The following is a 22,528-nucleotide window of genomic DNA, read 5'->3' on the forward strand; positions in this document are numbered from 1 at the left end:
AAACAATTTGCCTAATGTCTAAATGCCCAAACATTGTAGTTAAAAATGGCTGCGGGAATGAAAGTAAAAACACATATTGTCACAGCACGACATAGCGCACTTTCTTTCTCGCAGTCAGTTTTAACAGAACACCTGTGCATTATTGTTTAGGAAACTAACCCTGTTTAAATATTTCAAATACACTGATTTGGAACTTTGCGGGATAGTTGCTAATAACCTTTCCAGAACAAATACACTGGTCAGGACCTTTGCGGGATAGTTGCTAATAACCTTTCCAGAAATGTGTAGGCTATGCTCCTATCAACTTTAATGAGAACATCGCAAAATATTTTCATTAAAGCCGAGTAAGGACTTATCGAGATTTTTGCAGAAACATTTTTCCGTTTTTAGTAGATATATACTTACTCATACACCACATATATCAAGAAAATATGGACCCCTACGTCCTTCCGAACCTTAATTAGAGCATCGTGTAAAATTTTTAAGTAAATCGATCAAGAAGTTGCCTCAATTTTCGCTAGCAACGTTCCCCTGTTATATCATACACATAAATATACTGTATTTACTAATCCTTTACATAGACAATCAATGAGCACTACTGACGCTCCACTCTTCCTTTCCGCATGAATATCACCTTCTTGCTCTTGAAAATCTTTGCACTATTCCCACTATACAAAGGAGTTGAGAGGAATTTCAACTGTCGAATCCACGTCCGTGTACAAATTCGGACGCGGTTCAAATGGCTCTGAGCACTATGGGACTCAACATCTGAGGTCATCAGTCCCCTAGAACTTAGAACTACTTAAACCTAACTAACCTAAGAACATCACACACATCCATGCCTGAGGCAGGATTCGAACCTGCGACCGTAGCAGTCACGCGGTTCCGGACTGAAGTGCCTATAAACCGCACGGCCACCGCGGCAAAATCGGTTGAAACATAGCTCTTCTTCTCTTCGAGTTTGAATACAGCAATGGTACAAAATAGGCGGTAATTTGTGATACACCATGCAGACAGTATAAAAATGTTGCACAGCCGCCAACCGGAGGAATAATCTTATATTGTTATTGCATTTATATCTCTACTTCCCGAATAATTCTCCTGCTCATCTTGAAAGAGGGAAAATCCATGAACGTGACATTTTTTGCCCAGTCTGGATTGGTAGACACATCGATAGAATAGCTATTTTCGGTACAAGTACAGTCACGGTGACTTGCAAAATACACCGGTAGACACGGTCACACACGTGTTTACCAGCCGCTCGCCATTGAATGGGCGGCTCTCGTAACCAGTAAGTGCTGCCTCTCAGCGGTGGCTCCGTGTACTACAAAAGCCGCCATGGCACATCAGCTGTGAGAACACGCGGGCGCTCGTACAATAGTCAAGGAAACCTTGATACAAGTTTGCAAAATTTACTCATTTACATGTTTCTCAGGTGCTGATTATGAATTTAGACTTTGTCGCTTCCCATTTTCCCAAGAAAAACGAAGCAACAAAAAAGTTATGTATATAAAAAAACTAAATTCAGTGGTTTGCAAATTTTTTACTTATAACCAAAGAACAATACATTACTCGTGTAACATCGTCTTGTTCTCAATTAAATAATTTTAAATTTTCGACAATTTTGATACCAATGATTCGTTAAGACCACTGCATCCTTCTGCAGTAAGCAGTTATGAATACGTTAATCGACGCTGAATAAGATCGAGTTTTATCACGTCTTCTGTTACACGCGTAATAAAAATATTGCTGAAACATTACTTCTTTCATTGGTGTACTGGCTTTCCTTTACATAAGCATAAAGTAGGCAAGGAATATAAGGAGATTATGTGTAGTCATTGTCTTTGTCGTTGTTGTTGTGTTGTTACTGTTGTCGCCATCGTCGTCTTCCGTGCATAAACTGGTTTGATCAGCTCTCTGTGGTAGTCTATCCTGCACATGCATCATTATATCCGAAAAATTATCGCAACCCATATCCACTGAACCTATTTACTGTATTCATTGCTTAGTGTCCCTCTACAATCTTTACCCTTACGCCTTCTTCCATTATCACGTTTCAACAGAAACGTATCCATTAGCTAATAAAATAATAATTTCATTTAATTTGTAACCAAAACGCCATACTGATTTGTTTCTTGGTCACTGGAATTAATCCTTCGGAAGCTTTTTTTTACAAAGGATCTGAAATTATTTACTCAATTTAGCAAATTCATTATAATGTCAAATTTATGATGTCAAAAAAGAAAACTGCTCTAAAACAGCGAAGGGGAGAAATAAGATAAGAGTTATAACTAGTGATTAATTCACCGGGCGTGATTACATTTAAACGCACTACTTTGCATAAGAGGCAAAAATCTACGAGACTGATTATGCAACACACGCTAATGGATGCATAATGAAAGAGATTTGAATTTTATAGCAGTTACAGAAGGTTGAGAAGTAGAAAATATTCTATAAGTGGTGATTGTAACAAAGAAGAAGAGAGCGTTGGTGTGATCTCATTGGTTACTGACATGCAAGTATGTTTATTGTCTGCACAGGGACCTGTCAGACACGTATCTGGGAAATACCATAGAGTCATCACCGCAGCTGAACTAGGTTTCAAGCTTTTCCATGCTGCTGCCCTTGGGATCAAAGCTTTGTTTGTCTGCAGTGGGAGCGAACGCATGCGAAAACCGAAGCTTATGGTACCACTATAGGATTATTGCACAAGGTCGCTCAAAACGTTCATCACGGGAGTTACCCTAGAATTAGTGGAGAGATTGTGAATCCAATGAACTACAGGCTCAGAACACTGCATCATCGGCACCAAGGTACTTTGGAGAGAAGCCAATATGTTTTAGTACCTCGCATCGCGCTCTTGGATGACAATAAACAACCACGCACGAGTTTAAATACCTAAAATATGCGGATACGAATCTGGAATAAATGTTCACAAAAGGAATGCTAGAGTACCCGGTCCTGTATACCCGACAGTTTACTATTTTACACGCAAGGAGTGAGAGGCAGGAATATATAGAAAATCTTCTTCCATAACAACATGCATTTTCTCGCTGAACTTTTTTCATTCCACACTCAAGTGGACATACTGGAAGTACGCAACCGTCAGCCAATTACATTAAATGCAGGTTAATTCTCACAATAAAGTAAAACAACACTTAGTGCTATGTATTAAGAACAAATATCACCGCTAATTTACCATAATTCACTCCGAAAATGAATTAAAATGATTCAATTAGAATCTATATTTTCACAGAGTTTAAGTCTCACCAAGTCAGTTTTCGACAAAATAGCTATTAGGTTAAGACAAAATATCTGTTACATTAAAAAGTACGCAGCATTTGGTTAAAATAACACAAACAGGTCCCTAGAAACAATGTCATTGGAAACGTAAATATTAAAATAAGACGAGATTGGATTGTAATAGATAGATCCTCGAAGTACGGAGTTAAGATAAAAATGGTGAAATCACAACTGTGTAATCGTGATTCGCTTTGCGAAGAGTTTTGGATGTAATCAGGGCCCATGAGTGAATATGAGGAAGACCCTGTATGTTGAGCATGACATTTCTTATATTCAGTTCACAGATTCACACAAGGTGGAGGATCATTACTGCTAAGATTTTTGAAGCATAGCATTTCACGAAAATAATTTCAGTCAGAAACTATTCAGCATTGGAAAGCTACAGGTCTTGAATATTAATGGAATAATGGAAGGAAGAATGAGTAGTGTATAGTCTGGATACAAAACGAACATTGTGCTCCATAACAAATTCATACGGCAGTGCTTTTATCTGATATTCGCTTTTCAAGAGTTGTATGTAAATAGTTGACAACCCTATTGGCAGTAAGCAATATACGTCACCAAACTGTTAACTAAGCAGGTATTTAAAGAAGAAATAAAATAGTGGTTTTCAATTAAGGCAGGCTGTAGGAGTGGTAGCAGCTTGACAGTCACATGTTTCTTTCTTAGTTTATATGTGATGCAAATTGAATAGGATAGCAACATTTTATAGAACTGAATTGTTTCCACAGTTCTGAAACTTTCGTCTATCACTGGCAATCAAAGACGTGATTGACCTGGTTCCCATTTTGGAATGTGCATCATATTGGTACAGATACGTTCGCCAGTCTGCGCAAGACGTAACTCTTATTTAGTTTTCCACTTAATCTCAAGTTTCCAGCCGGGTCACTTAAAGACACACAAAAGGAGAACATATAAGTTGACAGCAACAGGTTTCGTGTCAAATTTGTTGAGTATTCAGAATTCTGTTCTATGCCGTTACGGAACAGCCTGCTGACTTGAATAAGGTTAAATGAAACGCCCAGAAGGGCCGTAAAAAGCACACGAAAACGGAAGACTTTTGCTCTGGTACTGACGAAACTTGATTTCCACTTAAACTTTGGTAATAAAGTAACAGACTGAATGAAAGCTACCTCTCGGAAATAATGTCTTGGCGAGTTCCGCAAACTCAGTTTATAGCTTTCCGGAACCGGGAACTAATTTAAACGGCGTGGTGGCTAATTAATACTCGCACTGCTGTTTCCCTCGAACTTTGTAAAGAATATGCGCATTTAAAATCTTGAAGACGTCTGCTGATTAACTGTGCGAAATACAGAAGAACTGAAATATTTGTGAAACTGTCGTTGACATTATGAGTGACGAAGTCCGCAGATTTTGAAACAAGGTTCGCCCGACGACTCTGTCTAGTAAATTAATTAGCTGTGTTTTCAGAAAGACGGACAAAGTTTCTTTTTACGATGTAAAAAGTACTTTATCAGTCAGTGATAAAGTGCAGATGAAATACTAATTATGTTCGTGAAATATAAAGCCAAAACGAAGCATCGACAAGAAGAAAACCACGAATATGTTCAAACATCACACTGTAATATAATGTTACTTCAATTCAGTTTGGACAACTAATTTTCGATATTGATATCCACTGGACAACTGATTCGACACAAACGAATAGAAAATAACATACAGACAGCTCATTGCGACCCATGTCCCTACACCGTAAAACATCAGTAAAAAAATCTCAACAATGCAACCTAATTCTGTCAGCTTAGAAAAACGTTGTTCAACTAATATACCTAAGTGGACATCGACAATTACGATTAATAATCAGTCAGCAATTTATTTCCAGTAGACGGGATGGTTCAGGAGAAAAATTAGGAAAAGAAAACACAGTCGCGAAACAACCGCATACAGCAAAAGAGACGCTTTTTGATGTGAAGTTATAGTCACTACAACAAAGAACGTGAAATGTTAACCTGTTTCATATAAATATTTTCTAAACGTTTATATTTCAGGCGTAATACAAGAACGATTTACGTGGCTACGATACAAATGTGCACACAGTGATTGTTTTTCCCGTCTGAGAGATAAATTATACAAGATAAAAACAATCATCGTACTGTGGGATCGTACTGTGGGACATTTTGGAAAGACAAACTACCGTTCGTATGTTTATAAATACCCTTTGAGATAATTTTTCATTTGTAGTAGATTTTTTGGAAAAAATTGGAAATACAGCTCACTACCGTAAATGGATGTCAATTTATTCGGTATTCACTTCACAGTATGTTTGTTGTTGTATTTAATTATACAGTGAATGGCTATCCCACAGCCTCTGCCGTTATATGACACTTCAGATCTTAATAGTTTTGCACTGAAGTCTCCACTTCATATTCAGAGCTGTATTACATGTCATCTGTGTGTAGTAAACAGATCAGTACTCACTTTCTTGTTGGACTTGAAGACATTGCACTTAAATACGTTGCTAGAACCCTCCCGGGCAATGTAGCTGAAGATCTTGAGATCCTGCGAGTCGTGAGAGACGTAGAATATCCTGCAACAAAAAGAATAAATTTTAATCTCCCAGAATTGTCTATGGGTTCTGCTGAGAAAAAAAGTGTAGTATAAGATATATTTTCAGCTGCATGTGCATAAAGGAAATGAGTGTAAGAGCATTCACGATTAATACACATGCTTCGAAAAAAAAGAAAAATCTAAAAAAAAAGGTCACAGAAGGAAGGTTAGGGTTTAACATCCCGTCGACGACTGGGTCATTAGTGATTAAGGAAAAGCTTGCTTCGGGGAAGGAAACTGGTTATATCCTTTTCAAATAAACCATCCAAATATTTGTCTTAAATGACTTAGGGAACCCATGGAAAGCCTAAACCTTGATAGTCGGACGGGGATTTGAACCGGCGTCCTTCGGAAGACTAGCCCAGTATCTTATTACTGCGCCACCTCACTCGGCAAATAATACGAACCATACTGAAAATTATCCACTGGAATACTTTTGAAATGGATATTAACTATTTATTAGTATTAAAAAATCTGGAAAACATATAACATGTGACAATAGTGGAAAGTCTAATTCTATAACACAAAGAGGCGCTACGTGCTTACAGAATTTTCTGCGTGAAACCAGCGTCATATCGGACGCAGTATTTGATATGCATTGCTCGAGTTCATAATGCTATTAATCCTTCCACAATAAGCTATATATCTGAATTACACAGTTTGTGAAACTTAAAAAAACTGAAAGAATACGTCAGCATTTTCTCCATGAATCCATTGTCGCTAAATATAAGAGGTGCAATGTTCAACCTGAGGAGGACTGTGTATCTCTCTCAAAAGGAAAAAAAAGTGTTTTAGTGAACCTGTGTAACAGTGGGCTTAAAGCCAGCGGTTTTGTGTCAAAGGGCCAAAGGCCTTGCCACAGTGGAAACACCGGTTCCCTCTAGATTACCGAAGTTAAAGCACTGTCGGGCTTGGCTAGTACTTGATCGGTCACTTTGCAGGTCTGCCTAGTGCTGTTGGCAAATAGGAGGCCAACTTAGGAGCTACTTGATTGAGAAGTAGCGGCACCGACCACGAAAACTGGCAACGGCCGGGAGGGCGGTGTGCTGACCACATGCCGCATCGTGTGACCCCTATGGTCTGAGGATGACACGGCGGCCGGTCGGTACCGTTGGGCCTCAAGGCCTGTGCGGACGGTACTGATTTGTTTTATATCAACGGAAGACCGTAGATCGCTCAGCTTGTGTGTCAAGACAAGAAATACATTACTTCCGCATAATTTTTGGCACAACAGCAAAATTAAATAAACTCGGGAATATTCGGAGCAATGCAGACAGTCTTTCTTCAAGTGTACTCAACAAGTCGGTACTGGAATACACCATGTACACTTTTGTGCGCTCTGGCGGGTAGAAATCGCGCCCTAGTGAAGTTCCTGAGACAGAACTAACGCGAATGAGATATATGTCAGTTTTTCAGTCTATGTCCGGGACATCCTAAATATTACGCAAATGAAGATTCTGTCAGACTGTATAGTAGACCTATACCAGGAAAGGAAACAAGTTTCTGCAAATACGACTATGCACTGTACTAAAGTAAAGAAATAGGAAAACGTTTCCTGGTACAGTCTGAAACTGAATGAGAAACGTCAAAACTTCTGTGAAGAGGACTGCAGTTGTGAGTTCAGCTGTGGTTGCTTTTTTGTGCTTTTAAATTTCTTAAGAAACTGTTCTTCTGGTTTGAGATTTAAGTGCTTTCAATGATTTGCCCTGTACTGCAGAGCCGTGGCGGACCGGTAAGGTTCCTAAGCACGCCAAAAATTTTCAGACACGATTTTCGCAAAACGGTTGAGAGCTACATCTTCCTGTTTACGTATATATGTTGAAGCCCTAGTCGTGACCTACCACCCTGACAATATAAATCAGATTGGTGAAGGTAAGTTCGTACAGTCCTCTGCAAATTAACTTATTATACTTATTCAGTTTAGTAGGATGAATACACGATAAAATTTGAAGGGAATTGGGATATATGGGGTGGGAAATTCAGTACACAGAGCTGCAACCTCTAGGAACAACAATGGTTCAATCCTGGGTAGGACCAGAGTCGAACTGAGCTTGAATCACATGATACAGGTACGTCATTATATGGTGCCTCATCTCTTTGCTAGAGTTCCTCAGTCGTATCAATCTTTCAGCAACCTATCACCACATATTTCCAACAGGTGAGAGATGTTGAGGATGTACTGGCCGGAGCAACAGCCAGAAACCTGGTGTTTTGATAAGCACTAGGAGAGCGCAGAAATATTGTGTCTTGTAGAGAAATAACGTCACTGAGACCACAAAAACAGGGAGCACACACCAACCATAACAGGTCAGAAGTATAACGGCTGATGTTCAAGATACCAGCTACACAAACTGGAGGTGATCATTTTATGTATGCCACGAGCAGGGCTGTTATGACGATGGCGAATGGATTTGGCAACGTCCACCGTGATGCTGTACACAAAACCAGTACTCATCTGAAAATACGACATGGTGTCACTGAAGTGATCAGTGTTATTGAGCGCTCTACGGTCGGTACACCTGCTGCTCCATCCAGAGAAGCCGCAACAATGGTCGCCGTATTGACAGTCCACGATACCCCGGACGTCCCACTCTCAATGCGGATACATTTTCTTGCTGGCTGTATGACCGTGGACAGCTGCGCGAGCAATACATCTGTTGTCTTAGACGCTAGATAGCATTTGTGTGACCCTCCTGGACCCATCGATTCGGTATGCGCATGACAGTCGTGTTGTCGTGAACAACGCGAGCAGGCGTACTTCAGAATGATCCGAATGCCTTTTCCTCCTCAGCGTCATGATTCGGTGGAGGCAACCTGCGTTAAGAATTTTTGCTTGCCGCAGTCGGCATCTTCACCGGAAACACTGTTAGGAAATAGCGATATCCCTATTATTTCTGATACTAGTCTGTTCGACGTCTGTAACAGTTTTTGCATCGGACAAACAGACGAAGTTTTCGTATCAGATTTATAGAGCAAATGAAAGACTGCGAAAGCAACCAGTCAATTTTTTACCTGCACTTAATCATAGAGCGAACATAATCGAGAACACTATGGAAATTCTACACAGGATACCTAAAGGTCAAACCACAAACATTTTGGAAGAGCTGAAAATTTATGTACACACAAATAGATATCTCAATGACATCCTAAACGAGTAGACGAGCTTCAAACACGAAACTTATCTACAGAACATTACTGAAACATTATGTAAAGAAAAGAGATAAACACAACAGTATAAACAACAAAGTAATAGAGAACACTGAGACTGTACATCTATACAATGCACGATGTCTCTGACAAAAAACATTGTTGACTACCCGAGATATAATTTATTTGAAAACGTAAACATCGTTGGAACGATCTGTCATTTTACAGCTATCAAAACGTAACACGAAATTTCACTATGTTTCTTCTTTAGAAAGTGAATACCTGACTATGTTAACAACATAGTATATAAAAGAACTTACGTTTCAAGATGATCTATGAACGTCCCTCCATCTACACGTAATCATAATATAAGAAAAATACACGTAGTACTCTTACATAGAAGTAGAATAAAATTATGTATAAATGTAATGTCAACAAGAACACTGATAGTGGCACAAGCTTGTCGTGAACGAATATAATCAACAAGAAATGAGCAGTTTACAGCAAACTGTGTGAAAAGTATGGGGAGGGTGCCCACCTGGCTAGCTGCGCAGTCTAACCCGCTGGTTCCCGAGCGGGAAGGCGTCCCGTCCCCGGCGCGAATACGCCCGGAGGATTAGTGTTGAAGGTCTGGATGTCGGTCAGCCTGTGGGTGGTTTTTCAGGCAGTTTTCCATGTGCCTCGGCGAATGCTGACAGGTTCCCCTTATTCCGCCTCAGTTATACTATGTCAGCGATTGCTGCGCAAACACTATCTCCACGTACGCGTACACCATCATTACTCTACCACGAAAACCACGGAAACATCTGGAGCTACACTCGACTGGTATGAGACATTCCCGTGGGGGGGGGGGGGGGGGGGGAGGGAGGGGAGGTAGGTTCCTCCAGGGGGGACGAACCGCGCAATAACCCTGGGTTCGGTGTGGGGCGGGTGGACTGCTGTGGCGTGTTGTGAGATTGTGAACCACTTAGGGCTACGGCAGTGGAACGAAGCTTCTCCGTCGTTTTTAGGTCCCCGGTTCAATACAATACAATGGGGAGGATTGATTCTTATGTTATTAAAGCTTTATAATAATATTAAATATGTATCTTGCTATTGTTTAGTGTGAAGAATGTTGCAATAAAACCTTTAGATTATATATATATATATATATATATATATATATATACAGGGTGTTTCAAAAATGACCGGTATATTTGAAACGGCAATAAAAACTAAACGAGCAGCGATAGAAATACACCGTTTGTTGCAATATGCTTGGGACAACAGTACATTTTCAGGCAGACAAACTTTCGAAATTACAGTAGTTACAATTTTCAACAACAGAAGGCGCTGCGGTCTGGGAAACTCTATAGTACGATATTTTCCACATATCCACCATGCGTACCAACAATATGGCGTAGTCTCTGAATGAAATTACCCGAAACCTTTGACAGCGTGTCTGGCGGAATGGCTTCACATAAAGATGAGATGTACTGCTTCAGCTGTTCAATTGTTTCTGGATTCTGGCGGTACACCTGGTCTTTCAAGTGTCCCCACAGAAAGAAGTCACAGGGGTTCATGTCTGGCGAATAGGGAGGCCAATCCACGCCGCCTCCTGTATGTTTCGGATAGCCCAAAGCAATCACACGATCATCGAAATATTCATTCAGGAAATTAAAGACGTCGGCCGTGCGATGTGGCCGGGCACCATCTTGCATAAACCACGAGGTGTTCGCAGTGTCGTCTAAGGCAGTTTGTACCGCCACAAATTCACGAAGAATGTCCAGATAGCGTGATGCAGTAATCGTTTCGGATCTGAAAAATGGGCCAATGATTCCTTTGGAAGAAATGGCGGCCCAGACCAGTACTTTTTGAGGATGCAGGGACGATGGGACTGCAACATGGGGCTTTTCGGTTCCGCATATGCGCCAGTTCTGTTTATTGACGAAGCCGTTCAGGTAAAAATAAGCTTCGTCAGTAAACCAAATGCTGCCCACATGCATATCGCCGTCATCAATCCTGTGCACTATATCGTTAGCGAATGTCTCTCGTGCAGCAATGGTAGCGGCGTTGAGGGGTTGCCGCCTTTGAATTATGTATGGATAGAGGTGTAAACTCTGGCGCATGAGACGATACATGGACGTTGGCGTCATTTGGACCGCAGCTGCAACACGGCCAACGGAAACCCGAGGCCGCTGTTGGATCACCTGCTGCACTAGCTGCGCGTTGCTCTCTGTGGTTGCCGTACGCGGTCGCCCTACCTTTTCAGCACGTTCATCTGTCACGTTCCCAGTCCGTTGAAATTTTTCAAACAGATCCTTTATTGTATCGCTTTTCGGTCCTTTGGTTACATTAAACCTCCGTTGAAAACTTCGTCTTGTTGCAACAACACTGTGTTCTAGGCGGTGGAATTCCAACACCAGAAAAATCCTCTGTTCTAAGGAATAAACCATGTTGTCTACGGCACACTTGCACGTTGTGAACAGCATACGCTTACAGCAGAAAGACGACGTACAGAATGGCGCACCCACAGACTGCGTTGTCTTCTATATCTTTCACATCACTTGCAGCGCCATCTGTTGTTGAAAATTGTAACTACTGTAATTTCGAAAGTTTGTCCGCCTGAAAATGTACTGTTGTCCCAAGCATATAGCAACAAACGGTGTATTTCTATCGCTGCTCGTTTAGTTTTTATTGCCGTTTCAAATATACCGGTCATTTTTGAAACACCCTATATATATATATATATATATATATATATACACACACACACACACACACACATATATATATATATATATATATATATATATATATATATAGCCGGCCGGAGTGGCCGTGCGGTTCTAGGCGCTACGGTCGCAGGTCGCATGTTCGAATCCTGTCTCGGGCATGGACGTGTGTGATGTCCTTAGGTTAGTTAGGTTTAATTAGTTCTAAGTTCTAGGCGACTGATGACCTCAGAAGTTAAGTTGCATAGTGCTCATAGCAATATATATTAAAAAGAGCTTATGTGTCTGGTACTATCCGACCTCCCCCTATGCAGCGAAATTAAGGAAAACTTGAGTGTGGATGGCTGGAGAGAATTTCAGACCGCACTTCTCCATGAGCACTGAGCCACAGCGCTAGGGCAGCTCGTCTGATACGCTTCAGCGTCTTTCAGATACCACAGTATGCGCTTAAAAATCTACACCTCTACCACAATTCTATTGCACTCAATCTTTCCTTAGTGTTTTACATCAAAATGTCTCACTCCTTTTTTAAAGAGCCCCGAAAAAGGCCGGAGCACGAGTTGCAGCTTGAATGCTCAGGTGCCCTCCACCTCCAGGAAGAGCCATCTCCGGCACTTGTCGGCGGCGGACAACTGGCCCGAGTGAGCTGGCGGGGGCGGTGGGGGTGGAGGCGCCGGCAGCGGCGGAGTCAAGTGGCACAGCCGTCCGCCGTCAGGCGTCAGCCGCGCCACTCATTACGGCGCCGCCTTAATTAAACTGTTAACGAGCTGAGGCGGCCGTCCCTCGAGAGGGAGCCGGCCCCCCTCTGTCGCCAAAACAGCTGAGGGCATCCCGTCAACACTCAGGCGCGAGTTAAGCCTCGCAAATACGAGTGAACCTCTAAAGGTTCCAAACCTTCTTATGCTATAGCGACTAAAAGCACTTTTGGACGTATTGCAGCACAACATCTGCCTCAATAAAAGGTAACAGGTCTGAAGTTCGCCATCGTTGCACAGGAGGCCAGTGTCATGCACTTCTTAGACTTCAGAAAAACCTCTGACACCGTCTACTATGGCATTTTACTTGCCAAACTTTTTTTATTTTGTTGAGTCGTCAGTGTCCTGACTAGTTTGATGCGGCCCGCCACGAATTCCTCTTCTGTGCCAGCCTCTTGCATCCTGTGTCCTCATTTATGTGCAAGATGTATTCCAGTCTCTGTCTTCCTTCACAATTTTTAACCTCTACAGCTCCCTCTAGTACCATGGAAGGCATTCTCTGATGTCTTAAGAGATGTCCCATCACCCTGTCTCTTCACCTTTTCAGTGTTTTCCGCATGTCCCTTTCCGATGCTGCGCAGAACCTCCTCATTCCTTACCCTACTGTCCACCTAATTTTCAACATTCGTCTATAGGCAACTCAAATGCTTCGATTCTCTTCTGTTCCGGTTATCCCATAGTCCATGTGTCAGTAATATACAATTCTGTGCTCCAAACACACATTCTCAGAAATTTCTAGCTCAAATTAGAACCTATTTTTTATATTAGTAGACCTCTCTTATTCATGAATGCCCTTTTTGCCAGTCCTAGGCTGCTTTTGATGTCCTCCTTGCTCCGTTCGTCACTAGTTATGTTGCTGCCTAAGTAGTAGTATTTCTTAATTTCAGCCGGCCGAAGTGGCCGTGCGGTTAAAGGCGCTGCAGTCTGGAACCGCAAGACCGCTATGGTCGCAGGTTCGAATCCTGCCTCGGGCATGGATGTTTGTGATGTCCTTAGGTTAGTTAGGTTTAACTAGTTCTAAGTTCTAGGGGACTGATGATCTCAGCAGTTGAGTCCCATAGTGCTCAGAGCCATTTTTTTCTTAATTTCATCTACTTCTTGACCACCAATCCTCATGTTAAGTTTCTCGCCGTTCTCATTTGTTCTACTTCTCATTATTTTCGTATTTCTTCAACTTAATGTCAATCCATATTCTGTAGCTACTCATAATTAATTTAGGTTTTCAAGGAACACTTCAACAGAATAGAAGGAATGTCACAAGAGGACACTCTTCAATATAGATTTGAATGCGCGTGGATTACTGCTAAGATTTTTGAATTCTTGTAGTAACTTACTGAAAATGGAATCAGCAGCGATCCAAATGCAGAATGAATTTCTGCCTAGTATTAACAGAGTGAAAGCTGTTAATTCTTTGGAATGAGCTGATACCGTCAACAAGAAACGACATTAAAGAATATACATATTGAAAGGCAGATGTCAGACTATCCAGGCTAATCACTAATGACAAGCAGTTTGCAAACTTACGCCACTTATTGTCCGAAAGGCTCCTTTCTCAGCCAAAAGCACCCTTTGAGAATGAGTAGAGTTACCCCTAAATATAATAAGTCATAAGCGTATGAAAAGAAGCAAAGTAGATACTTTTCGTGTCGAATTATCACTTCGGATACTGCTCTAGTAGTAAAAATGGCAATATCAAGTCCTTCGACAAGATCCTGAACATGGACTTTCCACGTTAGTTTGCTATTTATCTGAAGATCTTGAAATTTGAGCTGTTCAGTCGCACTAATTACACGCCCCTTCTGTGTAATTAGAACGTCAGGTTTTGTTGAATTGTGTGTTAAAAACAGTCAAAATTGATTCCTACTGTGATTTAGCTTTAGTTTATTTTCAACAAACCACGAACTTATGTCGGATGTCTCGCCAGCAGTGCGTCATGTCCGTCGCCATAAAATCACAATGGAGGCAGGATTCAGTATTTCTTCCTATACTCTTTTCATTGAACGTAAATGATGTGTCATCAGTCTGGTCCTATTGCCAATACAGCATGCACGTTGATGACCCACAGTTGTATCTGAGTGCGAAACCTATAAACCTGAAGACAGCTATCGAGAATCTGAATATCTACCTGTGTTCACTAGCAAAATTGGCGCAGGATACGGGTATAAAGCTCAACGCATCCAATACCCAAGTGGCCCCGGCTGCTTAGCCCGAAATACCTGAGTCCCTACCATCTCTAACCCTAAATGGGACAAATATCAACTTCTCTCCTTCAGCAAAGCGTCTAGGAGTATTAGTACTCGTAGATGAAAATGTAGACTGGCCTGAGCACGCAGTTGTAACGTGCGAGAAGGCATCAGATTTCCCCATGCCCTACAAAAATATAATAAGCTCTTCCTTTTGACCTGACAAAGAAAATTTTACAAACACATACACTTCCAGTTCTTGATTACAGGGATGCTAAGCTGAAAGGCCATTCGCAGGAAAGCTCACGACGCCTGGAACTGGCTGTGAGTGCCTGTGGTCGTTACATCTATGATGTTCGACTTTTTGATTACATTTCACGCTCATAGGCACAGCTATCCTGGTTGCATGCAGACAAGCACAGATATTTCCATACACTCTGTCTTCTCTACTGTCCTATCAGTGAACACTGTCCCTCACATCTCTCCTCGACCTTAACGTTCTTGTCTGAACATCACGCAATAATACCTGTTACCATCAGAGCAAAATACTTTCTGTCCCACCCCATCGTTCAGCCACCTTCTCGAAGTCCCTCTCAGTAGCAAGAACCCGACTTTCGTACAACCTGCAGCATTATATCAGAGAACTAAATAACGTCTCCAGCTTCAGAAGACAGAAAATGACACATCTACTAAAGCAAGAATAAGATTGCTGTTGTTCCTGTACGCACTCATTACCCTTCTATATCCATCTTTCCAAGCTGATCTTCCTTATTTTCCAGTATTCTTAGCCGATGAAGTCTCTGTTAATTTCCTTTTTCCCAGAAATCGTTATATCAGGAAACATCTATTGTGTGGATCTATAAATCCTTCACATACCTGTCACTATCATTATTGTTATTTATCTCACAATTATTGTCTTCATTATTATTATTATTATTATTATTATTATTATTATTATTATTACTATTTTCACTGTTGGTGGCTGTGCTGCAGTAGTACAAGTAATGCCAGTGCTAACTTTATTACTAGTTGTCATATTAAAATTTTAATTTCTTATGTAACTATGATGTAAGAGATGTATGTGTGAAATAATGGTCCGACGTAAGAGAGCATCCGATGTCAATAATGTGATCAGTTTAAATAAATAAATAAATATTTGAACCGGAAATAAAACATGAAATAGTCCATACACCAGTTCTGTAAATCTCCACACAGCAGGAATCTCAATGTAGTGAGCTTAGCGTACTCCGCATGTTGCCAACGGAAATTGTCACGTGATGTTCTTCACATTTAGCGCAAGACCGCGAAAGTTGCTTGTTGAATGGCAGTTGCATATCCTCAGTAGTTTTGCTTCCTATAACCCGAAAATTTGTCTATGGCAACATTTCGCAAGGACATTCAGCAGCCAGTATCAATATGCAGTGTAGATTGATTTGTGTCTCTTCGAGATCGTGTAGCGGAAAGATGTTGCATCTGGCGACTTCTGCGTGCTCTACAAATCATAGATAGCGGTTTACTGTGCCGTACTTGTGAATGGTTCGAAACAGACTGTTAGACGTGGAGCCGCAAATGAGGTACAGGCACCTCTATGGTATCAGCAGCAAACAGTTTTTTGATGACAATTTTCAATTAATTCGAACTGGTTGCTAACAGGCAAGATGCTAAGAGTCGGTTTACGCGTGTGAAATTTGTATCGCACGGTTATTTTCGTCATTTCCTAGCGATAAATTAGTGATGGTTTGCCCAGACGTGTTGTTGTTTAGGAGCGACGTATCGTGGAAGTTCAAAGCTTTTCTGTTTCTCGTGAATTTGAAACTGGGATCGTGTCTTGCTTCTTTACTCCGAAGCATTATGAGCTCAGTTTCACCATTCGCTCCTCAAGTTGGGTCGTCCTATTTTTCTCTGATGGTTTCACTCATACTAGAGAGGTAACATCTTTAATTAATAATCAAAACGTCATGGGTCCCTGGTTCGAACCAAGACTGCTTACCTTCTGGAAAAAAAAATCACCAGAAAAGGCTGCCGAAGATATCCTTCATAAGAAATCACCCTCGTTCTGCCAACTATCCTGTCAAAGAGGGTGGAGGAGCGGACAGAGGTTCAGGTCACTATTGGGCGATTAGTTATTGATAGGAAGGTAGGGCAGAGACTGAGTTACTGGGAACAGTACAGTGATTTGGTTTCTCTCATCAGATTCGACTGCAAACCAAGGCCGACAACAATAGTTTGGGTATACATACCAACGTCGCGAACAGAAGACGAATAAAGAAGGTATACGATGATATGGAACGCGTTATTCAGTATGTAAGTGGGGATGAAACTCCAATATTAAGAGGGTCTGGTACGTGGGTGAAGTGGAATCAATAGAAGAAAGCGTTACGGGAGAATATGGGCTTGGCTATAGAAATGAGAGAGCAGAAAAATTAATTGAGTTATGAAACAAATTTCAAATAGTAGTAGCGAATATTCTGTTCAAGGATCACAAGAGGAGCAGGTATTCTTGGAAAAAAACCGAAGACACGAGAAAATTCCAGCTGCATCATGATCAGAAAGATTCCGAAATATGATGTTGGATGGTAAGGCGTACCCCGGAGCAGATATTAATGCAGTATCCACTTTTTAAGCGAACTTCATATGCGTGTTATCATCCTCATTACTTCCGCATCCGAATTCCTTCTACATTGATCCTTCCGGACGACTTTCGTAAACTTCACACTACTTTTCATTATTATTAAATTGTGATCGAGTCAATATCTGCTCCGGGGAACGCTTTACCATCCAACATCATATTTCGGAATCTCTCTAACCATGATGCAACTGGAATTTTGTCGCGTCTTCTTTTTTTTCCCAAGAATACCTGCTCCTCTTGTGATCCTTGAAAAGAGTATTCGCTATTACCATTTTAAATTTGTTTCATAACTCAATTAATTTTTCTCCTCTCTCATTCCTATAGCGAAGCCCATAATAAATAGTTCAGTTGCAGAGGAGTGGACGATTCAAAGAAGAGATGTTGGAGAGGCAAAATTGCAGAGGTACTGACTCAGCATATAGGAAAGTCGACACAACCTTCGGAGAAATTAAAAGCAAGGGCGTAAGCGTTAAGAATGAGCTGGGAATTTAATTTTCAACCGCAGAGGAGAGAGAAGATTTGTGTGAAGGGTACATCGAAGGCTTCTATGAAGACGAAGGATTTGCCTGACGACGTGATAGATTTGCTGCCATCCTGTCCCTTCTTCTCGTTAGTGTTTTCCATGTATTCCTTTCCTCGCCGATTCTTAGGACCTCTTCCTTCCTTACCTTATCAGTCCACCTAATTTTCAACACTCTACAGTAACACTGCATCTCAAATGGTTCGATTTCTTTCTTTTCCGGTTTTCCCATAGTCCATGTTACAGTACCATTGAACGGTGCGCTCCTAACGTACATTCTCAGAACTTTCTTCCTCGAATTAAAGCCTATGGTGACGTAGTGTCAGCAGTTAGTCACTTTTGGATCTATGCTATTGGTTATAAATCTGAGCCAAGATTCCTGTGGTACAGCGTTTCAACTACAAGTTGGTCGCTTTGACACTACTGTAACTTTTTTATACGCTGTCATGAGTGTTCTTCCACGGTGATTAATGTTCTAGTAATAAAATTATGAAGTGAAACTAAGCGTTTTATGAACAAATTTGTTTCTTTCAACCACTACACGAACGAGCAAACAACCGTACACTAATTTAATGGCTCGATTACTACACTAGCTGTCTAGTTGCGCACCATTGCATTGTGCCCTAATGAAATCTTTTGAATCATATAAGTCCAGCCTAAGGAACAATCAACGAGTAAATTGCAAAACACAGATAAATGTGAAATATTACATAAAAGCCCGTGGTAGGATGTGGATGTGCCCTAACACGGGATAATATTCAATCTCATTTTTATGATGCAAGAAAATATGTCATATAGGGTAGTGGTCTTATAGAGGCTAATACAGTACACAGTGGAACAAATGTAATTATAAATAGCAGAGCATTCAGAGCTAACAGAGCGTACACAGGGAACGTTTGACATTGAAGAAATACACCATAGTCTACCCGGATAGCAATCCTCCAAAAACAACGTTCTATATCACAATGACTACACATCATAAAGTTGCGAATTGATACACTGATATGGCCATGTCCAATCTGGCTGCACCCCACACTTGCACTTTAACACACATGCTGCTCATAGGCCACTCAGGGTCTTAGCACCTTACCTGACCAACAACAGCGGCCAAAACACCCTGATACATGCTATACCTACTCACTCCTCAACTATCCCTCGTGTCTGATACCTTTAGTCAAAAGAGTTAATGCATGCGTGACCACCATTCCAAATATAAATCCATACAGGTTTTTAAATATTTCAAATATGTGCAACGTATCTGTTTGAACAGTAGTAAATATAACATCTCTTTTTAGCTACACGTTGCTAAATATAGACATATAATCATATTATATATTATGCACAAAGCGGAACAGCGATCGCTGGTCAACTGTTCATTGCTACTCTCTCCTGCTGGATTCATTTTCTTTCGTTCAATAACTACGTTACAGATATTAAGCCACAAATTTGTCATTTAATGAAAATAGACTTTAAAAACACTGCTCCATTGAATTCATAAATTGGCTAACCTCTTCGTCTAACTGTGGGGAATTCCGTTTTTGCACTCAATGGTAATAATACCTATTATTTATAATAAATAAGTAGTTTACCTGTATGTCAAATGGGGGCATTTTATGGCTGATCTCAGATGCTAACATTTGTGTATGATGGATCCTATGCATTTGTATCATGCCTGTAGCTATTGTTGTAAACGATTTCACATATGAATGTTAATCTCATTAATATTTATTGTAAAAAACATAGTTACAGTTTTACAGGTCTCGTCCTTTTATTGCGATTTCAATGCAGTCTTTAGATGTTCTCTACAACAGCGACAGAAGTGACCTAGCCAGCGCTGACTGCTACCGCCGCCGGCCGCTGTGGCCGAGCGGTTCTAGGCGCTTCAGTCCGGAACCGTGCTGCTGCTACGTTCGCAGGTTCGAATCCTGCCTCGGACAGGGATGTGTGTGATGTCCTTAGGTTAATTAGGTTTAAGTAGTTCTAAGTCTAGGGGACTGATGACTTCAGGTGTTAAGTTCCATAGTGCTTAGAGCCATTTGAACCATTTTTGCTACCGCCATTGAGCAGGGATGCTCAGCCGCTGCTGTAGTACTTGTTGCTCTTCGAGCTTTAGCTTTACTGTCCCTAGTAATAAATATCAGTAAAATAAATATCGCACTAGACTAACATGGGATCACACTGTCAAACTGACGCGTAAAATTACGCTTTAAAAATCATGTTATCTACAACGGGAAAGAAATGACGCTTTCTGTCGACACTGGGCGTCGCATGAAAGATGTGATGAGTAGTATTTGCTTGGGCTGTCTCCAGCTACACACTCTAAACATGAAACTGCAGACATCTGCCGAAATCCCAGAGAAAATGCTCCTAACGACTCTTAGGAGGGTCACACGGTATATTTTAGTCTTAGACACAATCAGAACTTCGCAGTCCTGCTAGCATCACAGCCACGTCGCAACTTATGAGAACACGGCATCTGCCATAGCCCGATTTCCCAGAAACTTCACTCAGTGGAAGGAGAGCCAAAATAAGTGAAGATGTCTCTCAGATTATCCACAGATAGAGGAGCGTTTATTAGAAAATAACCATGAAAGTTTTCAGAGTAATTTAGATCATCTCAGTGTGCAACAAGCACAGCCTAACTGGTGGCTCAGTGGCTAGCGTCGTATCTCCCACTTTCTTCTTCTGTGTTCGAAACCCGATTTTTTGTTTGTTTTATTTTTTACTTATCTACCCTTGTTCGTAGAAATTTACTACACAAACATTTCTGATATTTTATTTTAATGTTGACCTTCAGGATGATTTGCTGCATCCCCTTGCACGATGCTGATCATAGAAACACTAATAACATAAAATTTCCGGACACCACGAATACCGCGCGAAGGCAATGACATTACTTCGTATGAATCTTACTCAGGAAAGAAACGTCGTTAAGAAAGCCCAATGTCTTACACGTTGACATAGCTTCGCGGCTAACCACACTTAAAGGATCATTTTCCGAAAATTGGAGCTTGCAGTTGACAATGAATCAAGATGCACTACAGGAATTTCACCGAAAACAGTTTCAAATAATTTTTCCATTCATTTATTTTTGTATTTTATTTTTAAATTCATTCGCCATACATACAATTAGTAAAGGAATAAGAACAATGTTATTTCACTAAACACTGGTAAACACCCGAGTAGTGGTCTTCTGCAGACATTGGTAGATAAATAGAAAAACAGAAATAAAAATAATAATTTGGTTTCGAATGCTGGATGCGAAATTGCCCAACACTAGCCGCTATTCAATAGCTTTGGTTGTAGTGCTTACTCGCTAAAAGACTCGAAAACTTTGGCCGTCGTTTTCTCAAAAATGGTGCAATACCTACAGTTAAGCTGAGACGCGTGTTTGCTTATTGTGACCCTCCTCCGTTGAGCGAAGTTTCAGGGAAATAGGCACTTGCCGTCTTCTCTTCGTTCGTTTGGTCTTTCTCTTCCCTAAGCGGAAACCCGAACGACATCCGCCCATTGTAGCCTTATTCAGTATCGTCCACATCGTTCGGTTCCATAGGTTAGTCTCGGCAGTGAGGTCATTTTCAGTTCGGTAGCCGAAGTTGCTATTCTGGACGCTATTGAGGCCTGTTAACGATCGGTCCGCCTGCCGATTTTTCGTCCGTTGCACTAAGAGGGGGTGAAGTGCCGGTAAGGCTGTTCATTCCGTTCAGTGTGCTTCGATTGTGGGGACAATTTTTTACATTAAAAATAATGAGTGATTTTATGATTTTTAGTTTTGGATAACGTTTTACTGAAGAATCACAGGGATGCATCCAAGTGGAAAGTGAGTTCATAAATGTTGTAATGCATTCATTTCAGCCAAGAACCATACAAGTGGACATGGTGTGCATGGTACCATTAAGGAGAAGGCAGGAACAACAAAGTGGAGAAGCAGCTCGAGGAAATGCAGCGCCAATCTCTTTGTCAATGTAATCTGGTGGACGAGACGAGCGCGTTTGAAATGCTCGAAAGCAGCTTAGTGGGAATGTACAGACTGAGCAGGAAGCGCGGTCCGTAGTTTGGTTGAGGAATTGGAGCTGTACATGGGAGCTCAGCAACGACCTAGTCATACTTTTGCTCCTGACTAATCTTTTAATTTTCTTCCATCATTCTCCCTAATATCTAATATAACGAAGACTATTCACTGTAAACACAGCTTACGAAAACAATAATGGGACTAGCTGTCTGGTAGTTTGTCGGCTGGCTGCTCCGCGTGTTGCACGCTGTGCATGGTGCGGTTGGCAGTGCCGGGTACGCAGTCATCGGATAAGGATTCCCGCAGCTGTGGTCACTTACCAAAGAGGCTTGCATGAGGAGAGACGACAACACAGTATGGGCCCACCTCGGTATCTCGGGAGCCGTACTGACTCACTACCTAACGGTTTATGGAATTGCACGAAGGCTTGGTTATGGTAACTCTGTAGTTTAGTGCAGCCACCTACCGAACCGATGGGCGAGGTGACCAAGCGACACAGAATATGGCTGCTGGCCTCACTCGCTGCGACCCCTCCGACAGCGTGATCGTTCTTACTTATCGGTTTGGCCTGGCTATTATGCTGCAACTGTCTAGCCACTTATCACTCAATTAAATCTTCCACAGCATGGCCAACGTCATGCTGCGGATGATTGGGTCATGAATTTGTTTATAAACGAGCAATCATTTCACCGAAACA

General features: G+C 41.3%; 1 protein-coding gene across 1 annotated transcript in view; it reads right to left on the reverse strand.

The window, feature by feature from the left end:
* The window catches only part of LOC124795983 (carboxyl-terminal PDZ ligand of neuronal nitric oxide synthase protein), a 975,569-nt gene that overhangs the window by 266,629 nt on the left and 686,412 nt on the right, over nucleotides 1-22,528 (reverse strand). The window contains exon 5 of the mRNA XM_047260064.1: nucleotides 5,743-5,851. Coding sequence (XP_047116020.1) covers nucleotides 5,743-5,851 — 109 coding nt within the window. The remainder of the gene's footprint in view (nucleotides 1-5,742; nucleotides 5,852-22,528) is intronic.

This window comes from Schistocerca piceifrons, chromosome 4 (assembly GCF_021461385.2).
Source record: "Schistocerca piceifrons isolate TAMUIC-IGC-003096 chromosome 4, iqSchPice1.1, whole genome shotgun sequence".
NCBI classification, from domain to species: Eukaryota; Metazoa; Arthropoda; class Insecta; order Orthoptera; family Acrididae; genus Schistocerca; species Schistocerca piceifrons.